The sequence below is a fragment of the Aricia agestis genome, chromosome 18 (assembly GCF_905147365.1).
Source record: "Aricia agestis chromosome 18, ilAriAges1.1, whole genome shotgun sequence".
NCBI lineage: Eukaryota > Metazoa > Arthropoda > Insecta > Lepidoptera > Lycaenidae > Aricia > Aricia agestis.
In genome coordinates, this window is record NC_056423.1 from 487,612 (window position 1) to 502,615 (window position 15,004).

The window sequence follows — 15,004 nt, forward strand, 5'->3', positions numbered from 1 at the left end:
GTTCTGGGTAACTAACATTTTACAACATAAGAGCAAACAATTTTTTCCATCATAATTTGAACAAACCTTTTAACATACCTATTATTTATTTTTATATTATCTAGCTATACTTAAAGTACACATCTTTTATTTAAAATTATTTTTTCCTGGCCTAATCCCTAAATATACAAAAACACGACAGTTTTTAAATTCTTATAGTTACCCACTTCATCCACTCATGTCTTCAAATATTTTTATCGATATGCTAAAATAACGATTGTGAAATAAAAAAAACTTTTACCATAAATATACTTGTTCACCCATAAAACGAGTGATAAGGCTTTTATTTTCCGGACAACTGGTTTGAATTTGGAAGCGGAATCGTCATTACAGTCTTGGATGTTGAGAGGCTGCCGCGTGTCGCGCGTGTAAAAAAAAAACAAAAAAATGATACAACGATTTCTGTGATAAAGTTTTTTTTTTTTGTGATTAGCAATTTTCTTCAAAATGGTTCACAAGTTTCATATAAATGAAATCGGAGGCAGTAGCCGCATAAAATCCGTTGCTTCGCAGGTACAGTATTAGTTTAACATTTATATTGGTGAAATCGTATTCAAAGCAGGTTCCGCTTTTCGAATTAATTATGAAACATTCTTGAAATATTTTGACCATTTAATTTAATAAAGATTTTGACCCTACGAAAAGGTACCAGTAGAAACAAAAATAGTAAGATTTTGAGTTTAGTATACTTAGTCTTAAACATATTTTTTTAATTTAGAGCCTCTATGTTGGCCGCTTTTAAAAATATTTAAATACAAAATAAACGCTATTATAATATACTTAGTCTAAAACTCTATACAATGTTTTGCTCTTGTCTGATCAGTTAGAACTGACAGAAATCGCTTGACCAACGAAGACTCTACCCCCGCGTTCCACTTGACGTTAAAAACCAGTGCCAATGATATTCTATGTTACTAACGTAACTAGATTGGAAGTTTACGGTAGCAACGCGTTGCCACTTCGAAGATGCCTGCAGGCATATCTCACATACATAATGACATAACGAATATATGACTTGACATTGTCTTTTGAACAAAAAAGTGGTTACGCATTTCTGAGAATCTTTTGTAAGACATTGCTACTCTAGTATTTTAGAAACTCATTGTTAAAAACGATCAAAACGCTAAAAATGCCTCCTATTTTAAGCGCATTGATCGTTGTTAACGTCAAGTACAACGCGGGGTTTGTGTAACATGTTTAACCGACTTCCACAAAGGAGGAGGTTATTATTAGTTAAGGTTTAGTAAATATTGAGATTTAATATTTTGTTTACATCCAATAGACCAATCTCGGAAACTACTTGACTTATTGTGATGATATTGTACAAAATGCATCGCGAAAAGATATTTTAAGATGAAAATGTCATGTTTCCAAAACATTATCATTTTCGCGCTCTTAGTTGCGGACTAAATTGACTAAACTAAATTGATTTAATTACCCTAATTAGAATGTGATTTGATCGAGCAAATTGTAATTGGCAAGAAATAAAAGGCTTTTTATTTTATTATTTTATAGTTGCGGACTACGAGTACCTATTGTAGGTTTATCCCCATGTTTATTTTTAACAAACAATATACACACGTGAGAAAATTGTTGAGAATTGTTTTCATAAATGGTTGGCGGTTGCTACAAAGAACTTTTAAGGTTTTAGATTTGAAAGAGCGTTTGCTTTGACTTTTGAGCACGGCCGTAGCTAGGGGGGGGGGGGGGGGGCATTGAGGAGTAATGCCCTACCTTAAAATTACAACGCCCTAACTTAAAAATACCAAAAACGAAGAGCAATTTTTATTATTTAATTGTTCATAGTTTAAGATAAAACAAATTTTAGCAAGCAAAAAATTTGTATACATGGTGATTGTATTGATTTAGGAGCCCATGCTCCGAGGATAGATAAACAATAATTACGATTATTTTTTTACTTCCGCCCTAACTTAAAAATACCAAAAACGAAGAGCAATTTTTATTATTTAATTGTTCATAGTTTAAGATAAAACAAATTTTAGCAAGCAAAAAATTTGTATACATGGTGATTGTATTGATTTAGGAGCCCATGCTCCGAGGATAGATAAACAATAATTACGATTATTTTTTTACTTCCGCCCTACCTGTAACCAATGCTGCCCTACCTAAAATTTGACTCTAGCCCTGCTTTTGTAATGATCCGCTGAACTTCGTATTACTTTCATCCTAAATCCTAATGAAAACTTCCGTATACCTCCAAGACTAAAATAAGCCAAATCTGTTCCGCCGTTTTCATGTTTTAGCGAGATGAACAAATTTAAAATTCAGTTATCATTTATGTAAGTAGATTTCGATAATGCTAATAGTATGAACTTTTCTTCTTAGAACTAGTGGTTCTGAATATTATGTCCTTAAAAATGTATAATTTGGCAATAATAAAACAAAGCTGGTGGCATATTGAGTGCCGAACCAGTTTTTTTAGATGTTGCAAAATACAAGCACAAAAATCAGCATACCAACGAGTCGGACCTTTCGGTTCGGATCCAATCCGTATCAAGTGCCCATCTAAAGATCTATTCAATCCAATTCTTATTAGAATAGATCTAAAGAAGATTATAGTCCCTACTCTTCTCCTTTCTATTTTTTAATTTTCTTTAAATTAAAATTTAATTGAATGGCCGCATTCAGGGACATCGAATTATTTCTAAAATTTTATTTCATGAAGAAGTTTTGTGAAAGTCCTACAGGGAGAGGCAAAGTACGTTGACCTCTCATTTCACGTGAAAAGTCACGTGACTCCGCACTAGGAATAAAATATGATCACTTAACTTTAATTTAATGAAGAGTTTACATAAAAAATGTATATGTCGTAGGATGATTTGATAAATCGGATTATCGCGAAAATCCTAGGGATTTCGCGAAAACACGGATAATTAGATAATGCTGTTTATATTTTTCAATTTTTCTAAAAAATGTTAGGTTTTTTTGCGAGAACGCGAGTTGCCTTAGTAACATTGCACATTCTTAACGCTGATTGGCTTGATTTTTGCTTATTGGCCAACTCTTATTCTGATTGGTTACTATCTTTTTCTATATGTATCTTTGAGGTATTACACCATAGAATTATAAAGGGTAAGAAATGACAATGCCTCTTCATAGGAACTTTACTTTTTATTTAACCTTTTTCTTATCTCAACCATAACCTCAGAATTAGTTTCTGGATCTGTTGAACTTTCAGCACTAATTTTACGTCTTGTATTAGTAATTTTGTATTTACAGACACACTTTTAGATAACTTTTCGCACTATTTTTCAAGTCCAACTGCAATTTTAAACACATTAAAAATATCAAAAACTGCTAGCTCGCTTACAAAAACGACCACAAAAAAAAAACAACGCGTGACAATGAATTGACATTTAAAACGTCAAGTCTTCAACCAATCAGAGAAGATGTTGTTGTGAGGCGCTTAAACCGACCAATCAGTGATTTTTTTCGATAATAACTAACGATTCGTTTCGCAATCTTACTAAGGCGACTCGCGTTTTCGCGAAAACACGACCTTTTGTCAGTAAGGTTGAAAAATGTAATCACCATTGTCTAATTATCCGTGTTTTCGCGAAGTCCCTAGAATTTTCGTGATAACCCGTTTTATCAAATTATCCTACGACATTTACATGGTGTAAAAAAACATAGTGATAAATGTATTATCAGTGATAATTTGGTGGTAAGTAATACTTTAGGGTGTGTCACAGAATACATAATATTAGTATAAGGTGTGTGTAATGACTAATGTATAATATGTGTCTCTTATATTATAATATGTATATAATACTTTTGTATGGGCAAGTTCATGACACGCCTGCGCCATACAAATGATAAAAAATTCGCTCATTCAGGGCTGCTACTTTCACTAATTCACAATAATACTTAGTATTGTTGTGTTATACATTATTTCTGATATGAAAACTATTCATTAAATTAAAGTTATATTTATTTAAGGTGGGTTGCACCAATTTACTTTAACTAAGTATAACTGTAACTTTAACTATAACTTTATCTATAACTACAATGCAAAATGTCAAATCTTTGATTAAAGTCAAAAATAGACGCAATATTTAACCATAACCATAGAGCTCGACAAGGCTTAAAATGCATGTGGCGAAAAAAGGAACTAACGCTGTCATCATACAAAAACGCCATTTTTGACAGTTCTCCTTTACCAGCAGCGGGGGCGCCCACGTTCATTTATAGCCTTGTCGGACCAGCTGTCATCTGTAAAATTCTGTGGCTAAAGTTAAAGTTAGCCTTAACTATAACCATAACTTTAACTTTAACCACGCCTCTGGTGCAAACTACCCTTAATATCCCTGGTGCGGAGTCACGTGACTTTTCACGTGTAACTAGAGGTCAACGTACTTTGTCTCTCCCTGTAGGACTCTCACAAAATGATACACAATTACCGCTTGTGATGTCTTAATCATCATCATCGTTGTGTACCGTCGAGGAAATTGATTCCTAGTCACTTGACGGTAGGGTTGTTGAGGAAGTGATTATGAGGAAGAGGAGGAGGAAGAGGAATTTTCACGCGCAAATTTAGAGGATGCGGATGAGAAAGAGGATATTTTTTGAGGAAGAGGATGTGGATGAGGAAGCGGATGAGGAATGGGATGATAAGAAATTATAGATTCTAGCGGACCCAAACTAAAAGCCTTTGTCCAGTCTGTACATAACTAGGTACATACATTACACAAAAAATAATTAAAAGGGCATTTTCCAGTGGACCAAACTATGAATCTAAACCATTCTCAAAACACACACAATAAAGAATCATCAATATCGGTCCAGCAGTTAAGCAGGAGCTCCGTAACATACACAACACACGCACACACTCCGTAACATACACAACACACGTACCTGTAATGTTGCCATTATTGATTACGAAAAAGGCCAAAAAATCAAGTTTTTTGTATGGGAGCCCCCCTTAAATATTAATTTTATTTTGTTTTTAGTATTTTTTGTTATAGCGGCAACAAAAATACACAATCTGTGAAAATTTCAGAAGGCTAGCTATAGCGGTTCTTGAGATAGAGCCTGGAGACAGACAGACAGACGGTCAGACTGACAGACAGACATCGAAGTCTCAGTAATAGGGTCCCGTTTTTACCCCTTGGGTACGGAACCGGCGCCCTGGGCAGTCGCCCAGCGTCGCCACCCCCTAGCACCGCTTCTGGCTGTTTCTCAAGAGATTTTTTTAAAATATTATGGCGTCGATACCTTTGTGATTGCCGATGTACTTAGGTCTATAGGCTAACACTCCCTTCCCTTCATACTCTTTGGCCTATCACGATTTTACCGTAAGAATTACCGATAACATTAGCTGGGACAGGTTAAATATCAGTTATTAAGATTTAATGTCTTCTAAAACTTACATTGTTGGTATTCTATTTATTTTGGGTACTTGGTCAAACTGTATTCGATAATTCCGATTTTGAAGCAACATGTGATTATGTTGATGAAGCCGGCAACTAGCTGTTACGCCAAAATCCTTATTCTGGATTAAAGTATCCTATGTCGTTTCCCAGGACTCAAACTATCTCCAAACCAAATTTCATCAAAATTGGTTCTGCGCATAGCTGGGCACCGTTAATCAAATAGTTAACTTCGTTAATCGTTAATCCGTTAAGAAAAAAGTTAGCTTCGTTAAACGTTAAAGCGTTACATTACGGACGAATTAACGCAAGTTAACGTTAATCGTTAATCCGTTAATATGTGTAATATGGCCTTGTAATGATTTATATAATTGCGTTAGTGTACATAATATACAAAACCTGTTGGTTTAGGTTCTGGAAGTGAATTACAGGTTAGGGACAAAACAAAATATTTTTATAATTATTGTATTCTACCGAACTAAATTACACTGCACTCTTCTTTGTCAACATCTGGCGCGGTCCGAAGGGGGGGGGGGTGTCACGGGGACATGACCCCCCCCCCCAAATCTAAGGTCAAATTGAAAAATCTCAAAATCTTGCCAAATAATAAAAGGACATTTCTAGTTATATTTTTAGTGTAGTGACTAGTGAGTGACCCCCTCCAAAATTTCAGCCCCTACCCTATTCCCTTCCCTACCCTCCCCTATTCCCTCTTAAAAGGCCGGCAATGCACCTGTAGCACTTCTGATGCTGCGAGTGTCCATGGGCGACGGTATATATATATATATATATATATATATATATTATATAAATATAACTATTACTGGTACTACTAATATAACTAATATATATTCTGTGCTATTACGATAACCTGCCTTGACACTGTGAATATAATAATATAATGCCTGTAATAAAATAATAATACAAAATTAAATACTTAGTAGTCTAACTAAAAACATTGTAATTTGTAAAGTAGTTATGTTAGTAATAGTCCAAACAAACTATAATATTTCATACTGGTTTCAGTTGAATAGAACAATGTATTATATTATTATCACGTTTTATCTATTTAAAGTAGCTGTTTAAATAATATTGTAGTAATCCTGCTAACACAAACTCAAACAACTCTAAAGGTACCCATACAGCGGACAATTTGTCGTTTCGATCGATCGTCAAGAAAATCGTCCAATCGATCTTTTGAACGTAAAATAGTTTGCGATATTGCTACACACGTACAATTTGTCGTTCGATTTTAACATCGAGGAGATAAATCGTTACGATAATTGTCCCGTGTCTTTACGATTATGAAAATAGAGCTACTTTTTAATAAAAAGTAGGTACTTAGCTAAATTAAAGTTAAGTATATCAGGATTCGCTGTTCCAGGAAGATTAAAAAAATCTCTCCTTCCATTGCCGTAAAAGGTACTTATTTTAATTATTCATTTTCAGGTTCTGGCAGCAATGTCATCCTACCTGCTTCTCCTGGATCTAGGCATGGCTATAGCGTTCCCCACCATATCCGTACCAGAACTCCTCAATGCGAAGGAAGGACTATCCCTGAATGACGTGGAAGCGTCGTGGTTTGGTAAGAATAAGTGTCCAAAACAGTTAATTCGATTACAGACATCACCTTTTTTATAAAAAGGGAGCAAACGAGCAAACGAGTCACCTGGTGGAAAGCAACCACCGTCGCTCTAAACACTCTCAACATTAGAAGAGCTGCAGGTGCGTTGCCGCCTTTTAAGGTCGTACTGGTCCGGAAATACTGCATTTTTACATAAGTACAAATTTAAGGGCATAAAGCTTCTGTTATTTATTTTGCAGAATTTTCGAATTGGCCCATATTTAAAAAGTGATTAGCCTGTGGACAGAACATAACTTGTGTCGCCAGGCTAAGTAACAGATGGATCATGGATTATAAGGCCGGCTTCTCACGGCGTGTGATATCGCAAGCCGCGCCGCGCCGAGCCAGCTATTACGAGCGAGCACGAGCCACAGGCGAGCACGAGCCACCCCTTCTCACGGCGCGTGATATCACAAGCCGCGCCACGCCGACAAACATTCAAGTAAAATTAAACTTTATTAACACGATAATAGATATCATTTTGCTCTAAGTCACTACGTTAAATACGTAAATTTTAATGAAATGCAACTTTATTCACTAGGCAACTAGGTTGCATTTCAATCTATGCCGCTAATTTTATTATACTAAGTTTAATTCCTTTATTTTGATAACTGATGCCGCTGCTTGGCGGCTACATCGCGCTATAGCTAGCACGAAAATATTTGTTATAAGTATAAGGTGATTATCTAGTATGAATCTATATCCATTCACACTCACTCTTGCTGTTGTACAACTATCATGCCAGAGCAATTTTAGTTCCGGACACAGACGGATTTCGTGATGTTGTGCTCGAACAGAAGCGTCATTCTTCCACCAGTACGAGTGGAAACATAATATTTATTATTACTGTGAATTATAAAATAAGTATAGCATCACGGGGAACTGGGAAGGGTTTGAACAATTATTATTGTTCGGAATCGTACATCCTGCAAGCTTTCGTCATCATTCCACGCGAAAAACATACCATCATCAATCCTCATCACCTTGGTGAGTGGCAGTCTTCCACCGTGCATTTTTTGCGTAACATCCTGCCATGCACTATAAAACTCAGGAATGAACTGCCACCAGTATTTGAGGACCAATACACGCCATAGGAATTTAGTCCCAGCCCCCAGGGTATCCCACCCGGGAACTTAAATCCCTCTGGCGTGATAATTCTACAACACCAAGAATGAGTGTAATGTAAGTAAAAAGAGTTTCATATTAGTTAATCACCTATAATAAAAATCTTTGTGGTAGCTATAGCGCGATGTAGCCGCCAAGCAGCGGCATCTGTTATCAAATAAATGAATTACACTTAATTTAATAAAATCAGTGGCATAGATTGAAATGCAACCTAGTTGCCTAATGAATAAAGTTGCATTTCATTAAAATTTACTTATTTAACGTAGTGACTTAGAGCAAAATGATATCTATTATCGTGTTAATAAAGTTTAATTTTACTTGAATGTTTGTCAGCGTGGCGCGGCTTGTGATATCACGCGCCGTGAGAAGGTGTGGCTCGTGCTCGCCTGTTTGCTCGAGCCGCGCCTTTGAAGTTACCGACTTTAATCGGATCGGGACGCGCCTGCACGAGCCGCGCCGCGCCACCCCTTCACACGGCGCGTGGCTCGAGCGGGCGCGGCGCGGCGTGCGATAATACGCGCCGTGAGAAGGCACCATAAGACTTCCAGTTCCATTAGAGTAATTTTACCTCTAATTTAATATGAGAGTAATATTTATTAAATGCAGTTGACATTAAGGTCAGAAGTAAGACAATTTATCTAAACTTACTAGTTTTAATAAGTAAGGCCTTCCTCTAACCGGAACTAAGATTATTAAGATGGAACTGTCATGGTCAAACCTAATAGACACTTCCTTTTTTAATTTTGCAATAAAATAAGTAATAACCTTAAAGTTTATAGAAAAAGAAGATGCAATCGCTCACTCTTGATAAAGCTTCAAGATTCCAGGGTCTCAAAAATACGAATCAAAATAATGAGACCTTTCGGGAAGCCGAACTTCTGTTTAGGCCCATATAAGGTTGCTCTAGAGTCTAGAGTCTAGACTCTAGATTAGTCTAGAGCAAGGATGGCGAACTAATGACACGCGTGCCACCAAAGTGGGTGATACATAAAATGTGGAGCACACCACTGCTTACAAAACTAGTACTTATCGAAATTATTTTACCAACAATGAAGGTTATAGATCCACCTCCACCCCCACCATTATTACCACCACCACCACAGTAAGCACCAAACCGAAAGGCACGTTTATGACTTCTTCAGATAGGTTTCTTCAGAAAACAGGCACGGTGATACGAAAAGGTTCGCTAACTCTGGTCTAGAGTTTAACTTTAGAGCAATGCTTTCGAAAAAAACTCTTAGTTTTGCACAAAGTAAAAACAATTCCTTTGTTTCAGGCAGCATTTCATTTCTAACGCAACCCATTGGTGCCATTCTCTCTGGGCCCATCGTGGACTATTTTGGGCGGAAGAAAGCTAGCTTTCTGGTCAACATTCCTCATCTTGTCGGCTGGACTCTCATGCACTTTGCATGGAGCACACCGTCACTGTTTATGTCCAATGCTCTTCTTGGGTTTGGCACTGGCATCATGGAAGCACCAATCAACGCGTATGTCGGGGAAATCAGGTAATTATATTTTAAACCTACGTTCATACTCGTTATAGTTTCTTCAGAAAATGATCATGAAATAACAGTGGAGTTACATTAGCATAAAAACCATGAGAACCATAAGAAACCAAAGACAAAGGTAGTCCAAAAAGGACCAACAACTGTTGTAACACAAGGGAACCTCGAAACCTTTGTTTTTTGTTATGTTTTGATAGCCTCTCTTTCTTTCTGGTATTAGTAATGATATAACCTTCAACTTGTTCTACAAATAACTTATCAATGTTAATTAAAAAAATAACAAGTGAATACGAATTTATAAATATTGAAGAACGAAGCTTGTTTAAAAATACCACAGCGGCAGGCAGTAGACCATACAAACATAATTGAATGATAACAGTCCTCGCTACGTCACTTTACAATACAATAAGCATAACAATACCATGTTATAGGTATAAGAAACTGTGACAATACTTGTTAAACACTTGTGAAGATGAAGCACACAATGTATTTTTTGATTTGCCATGAAATATTAAAAATAACCATTTCACAGCTTGGTCCTCTTAATTTCTGGGTCTCTTAAAAACTCGATTAAAAGTCTTAATTGACCTAGCAATAGGCTGGCCCAGTCAAGAAATATTTGATAAAAACTATCTGTATTATTCTTTTACTGTATGCTAATGAAACCTGTCTACCTGTATTTTGGGTTGTACTTATAACCAATTTCTTCAAGATCATTACTAAAGAGATAAAAATATTCTATTAATGATTAACTTGAATAGACGTTGAAGGAATGATTATTATCATCATATTCTTCTTCCCTAAATATAATAATAGATAATTTGGCATCTCTTTCTCTTCCAGCGAACCCTCAGTGCGTGGAGCCCTTTGCACTTCCACACAGATGTTTGCATCAATCGGTATATTCGTGATATACTTCTTCGGCACCGTATTGACTTGGAGACAGGCAGCACTTCTCTGCTTGGCTGCACCTCTGGCTTCTATGCTTATGGTGCTAGTGGTGAGAACTACATTATCATTTTTTATTTTATTGTCATGTATTACGGTTAAAGAAAAAAATGTATTTGAGTTCTACCAACGTAAGCGTTCTCAGGTTCTCCAGATGAAATTTCTTAAATATTATTTTCGTATTTTGTATAAAATAGTCTTCAAACTGATGATTATTTACGACAATGTCGCATCACTCGCCCCGTGCGAGTTTCTTACGCCGGTTCTTCTCGGCGGGGTAGTTCCCGAACCGGTGGTAGGCAACGTAGTTTCTTCGTTCGACTTTCAAAAAGTGTATCATGATACCCATTTTGAATAAAAATATATTTTATTTATTTATTATAATGTCAAAATGTATTTGCAAGTTACCTCAAATGTGTATAAGTGAAGGAACCTAACCTAGGATGCTCTAGCATTTCAATACATAATATTTGGCTACCAATCCTGCAATGCCTAGTCATTTTCTGATCTAGATCTAGACTAATAATTCTAAAACCTTGTACAATTCCAGGCTCCAGAAACTCCAGTATGGTTGCTCGTGCACGGTCGTGAGAAGGAGGCCCTGAAGTCCCTCTGCCGTCTCCGGGGCTGGACCACTCCGGAACACGTGAAGGAAGAATACGAGAGCCTCAGCGTGTACTGCAAGAAGCTGCAGGAGTGCGTGATCTGCAGCAGCACCGGCCAAGACGTGAACGCGTGTGAGCATGACAAGATGAATTATTTTAAGAGGTAAGTTAGTCATTTGTAAAGATTGGAATACTCTCATCTTTCCTTCTTCCGATTTCTAGCTGCATCATTATCCCAAGATAAAATAATTTATCATGTATTATGAACCCCACAAATTATTTTGAGGGTTTTATTGGTAAGTTAGTTACCTGCATTTTAGAGTGAATACAATAGTTGCAGTGGCGGAAATGTGTGGTCAGCAGCTTTTCCGCAAAAGTTTTTTTGCAAACAGTTGTGGCGGTACCCACAATTCGCCTAACATTCCTGCATCGCGCTATCGAAGTTTCGGAGAACGGCAAGATATATACAACGTCTGAGATGACGTCAGTGGGCTTCGGCCTGACCGAGCATGCTATCTCGCTCGGTCGGAAGATCTTCCTTTTCGGCCGCCACTAACAACGTTAAATTGGTGACCACCAACAAGAACACGCATCCTTCTGGACATCAATCATCATCAACACTCCCCGCCCCTCCGCACCACGTCAGCAGACATCAAGCATAACCGGGTCGCCTCGACCATAAGCCGCGTTGGAGGTCCGCGCCGGTCGAACCCGCGTCTGGCTTGAACGGGGCAGCCATAGGCTACAACGACCGGTCAGCAAGCAGAGCACGGGGTCCCTCTCCTGGTCATTGCACGCGTAGCTTCGGCCCACACCTGACAACACCAGCGCATCGAAGAATACCACAGGTCTTCGGGGGGGAGTGATGTGGCGGTACCCACAATTCGCCTAACATTCCTGCATCGCGCTATCGAAGTTTCGGAGAACGGCAAGATATATACAACGTCTGAGATGACGTCAGTGGGCTTCGGCCTGACCGAGCATGCTATCTCGCTCGGTCGGAAGATCTTCCTTTTCGGCCGCCACTAACAACGTTAAACAGTCAAACTATCCCTTTGATTAATTAACTACAAACGTAATCCGAATCTGAACAGAGCAAATTTTAATGTTAGCCTATTCTAAAAATATTCTTCTAAGATATTTTCTTCCTTGATATCTACCAAATTACAAGTACATTTTAATATCTCTTCAGAAAAGCAATTACTAAATACTACTGTAATTAAAAACGATCAATAAAAGATCGAAATACACATAGTGCCATAAAAACATGACTGTTGATGAGTGATGAGTAATGCAAACAGTAATGGAAACATAATATTTTAATGTTAGCAAATTCCATACCATACGTTTGATAAACTTAAAATTATTCAGAGAGTCGTGGGCTCTCCACTAAGAGTTACTTAATAAATACAGCTTTAAATATCTATTAAAGTGAATAGGTGGTTTAACCACTTAAGTGTTTCTTCTATTAAAAAAGAGGATACATTACATTTAGGCAAAGATTACCACTTACAAGTGTTGTGGGATTTAGACAAAAAACTTCAATATCTTCCGAACAGGTTAATTATCAAGTGATAATAATATACTACAACTTAAAAGTGTAGTATAATATAATAATTGATCACGACATTAACATTAACGAAATAAATGAAGAAAACTATTATGTTGATAACAATACACTATTATTTGTGATAATATTCAAGTTAGTAAAATTAAATAAACAAAGACATGTAATAGCTGTTTTTTGTTATCTTTTCAATAAGTATTTTAAAAATCCTCGTAAAAGAAAGAAACAGAATTTTAGAATATTAAAATACTTCAACTTTATCTGACTATCTCTAATTTAAATTCCTTGCTTCAATTTTCAGGGCTCTCCTCAAGTCCAAATACGTAATGTTCTGTAAAGAGACAATGAGGCCAATGTATCTTGTGATGATGTATTTCCTCTTCTACGTGATGAGTGGCCTCACCCCGATCAGGCCAAATATGGCCAACGTTTGCGGTGCTTTCGGCATGGCCCAGGATGGAAAACAGATTGTGGTATGTTTGTGAATATAATTTACTGCACGCTTTCAATAACTAGCGATAAAAGTTAGGTAAGAAAAGTAATGTTGCTCAAACTGCATAATATAATAATTAGAAGTATTAGTAGCAAATATATGACACATAAAAGTAGAAATGGAAAAAATACAGATAGGATGCAGATTGTGGTAATTTTTAAATAGACAAAATTTTAAAATAAAAATAGAAAAGACGTACTTGTAGGTTACTCAATTGAGGTGAAAGTATATGCAACGGTTGAAGATGTAACAGATTACAGAACTAAAAAATTTGTAAACAAAACACGTACAGTATGCGGAATAAAACGAACCTATAATCTATTTAGATGCTAATAAGCTAATTCAACAGTTATCTCTCACCATAGAAGAGTTCAACTAATTGAATATGTAAATCTTTATACTATTGATAAGTTGGTAAACGGTACTTTTGGAAAATCAGTTAATTATATAAAAGTATGAGACAGATAAGGTTGATTCGCAATAAATGTTACAAGGTCACACAATATTTATCTTCAATGAGGACACACACTGTCAAGGCAAAGTATAAGGAAAAGAACGCAACATATATTTTAGCAGGAGATGTATAATTGTATAAGCAGGCTGTTTTTGATGACGCAAGTCCTTTAAAGTTAACATAGTGGAGCAAAAGACTCCCGATTCGAACTGTACCGGACTTGCAATGAAATCTTCTTAAGTAATAAATTAAGTTTAAACATTATGAATCTTAGACATTAATTGATTATTTTATTATTTTTAGTTGTGGGTTGGCATCATCACCTTCATAACGAGCATTATATCAGTGGTCCTGATCAAGTTGTTAGGCAAACGGAAGCTTTGTATATCTTCGTTGTTCACCACTGGCTTAGCCTGCGCCCTTCTATCTGCATACGCTAAGAACCACATTGCTGATTCCGTATTCTCCTATGACACAAGCACCTTTCCAACACAAACCAGCGTGACGCCTCTGGTCTACTTCTACCTGCTGACTATCTTCACTGGATTCAGTGTGCCTTGGGTGTTTCTTGGAGAAGTATTTCCATTCAGGTGAGCTAGTTTGAATCCTGTTCGGGCGAAAACAAAAATCATAACACGATATTTTCTTGTCCGTAAATATTAATCAGAAAAACGACATTTTAGCTTTTTACCGTTTGCAATAATTAATTTATTTACTACCATTGTATCAATATATAAATAGATCAATATAAGCCTGTTTCAGTCCAGTTTAGTATCTTGTCTTAAAATCCAGTGATTCCAGCGCCTGTTTATCAGTGTTAATCAGCTGAACTTCACCTTTCAGATGTCGAGCGACTGCCCAAGGTTTCGCAGCAGCCAGCTACTACGTATTCACTTTCGTGGGCTCCAAGACGTTCATTGACATAGAACAAGGCTTCAAGCTATGGGGCACCTTTGCGACTTACGCAGGGTTCAGTTTCGTTGGCACCATCTACTTATACTTCTTCCTCCCGGAGACGGAGAACAAGACTTTGCAAGAAATAGAGGAGTTCTACTCCGGAGAATTCAGGACGTTCGCCGACGATCCCGTCATAAATATGGTGAAGAGGAAAAGATAGTGAATGGTCTCATTTTTAAATATAAGGATTTTTAAGGCACAAATCACAATACGAATTTTGAAATATATTATGTGATATTCTATATTTAATTTTTTATTATTATTCCAGCTTAAAAGATATATTGTTTTTGATACATT

The 15,004-nt window shown here is 36.7% G+C and overlaps 1 protein-coding gene across 1 annotated transcript; it reads left to right on the forward strand.

Moving 5' to 3' along the window:
- The first annotated feature begins 338 nt into the window (after positions 1-338).
- Positions 339-14,939, forward strand: LOC121736267 (facilitated trehalose transporter Tret1-like). Its single transcript, XM_042127351.1, has 8 exons — positions 339-552; positions 6,879-7,014; positions 9,455-9,683; positions 10,527-10,683; positions 11,182-11,399; positions 13,105-13,276; positions 14,054-14,340; positions 14,594-14,939. The coding sequence occupies exons 1-8, from the start codon at positions 487-489 to the stop codon at positions 14,865-14,867; spliced, it is 1,539 nt and encodes a 512-aa protein (XP_041983285.1). The 5' UTR covers positions 339-486; the 3' UTR covers positions 14,868-14,939.
- Positions 14,940-15,004: the final 65 nt, after the last annotated feature.

What these genes read in the sequence shown, in the direction of transcription:
- LOC121736267 (XM_042127351.1), top strand. Translation starts at nt 487, where the DNA reads ATGGTTCACAAGTTTCATATAAATGAAATCGGAGGCAGTAGCCGCATA. An exon ending in CGTGGAAGCGTCGTGGTTTG is followed by an intron (nt 7,015 to 9,454) that starts GTAAGAATAAGT and finishes CCTTTGTTTCAG; the next exon opens with GCAGCATTTCATTTCTAACG. An exon ending in CTATGCTTATGGTGCTAGTG is followed by an intron (nt 10,684 to 11,181) that starts GTGAGAACTACA and finishes GTACAATTCCAG; the next exon opens with GCTCCAGAAACTCCAGTATG.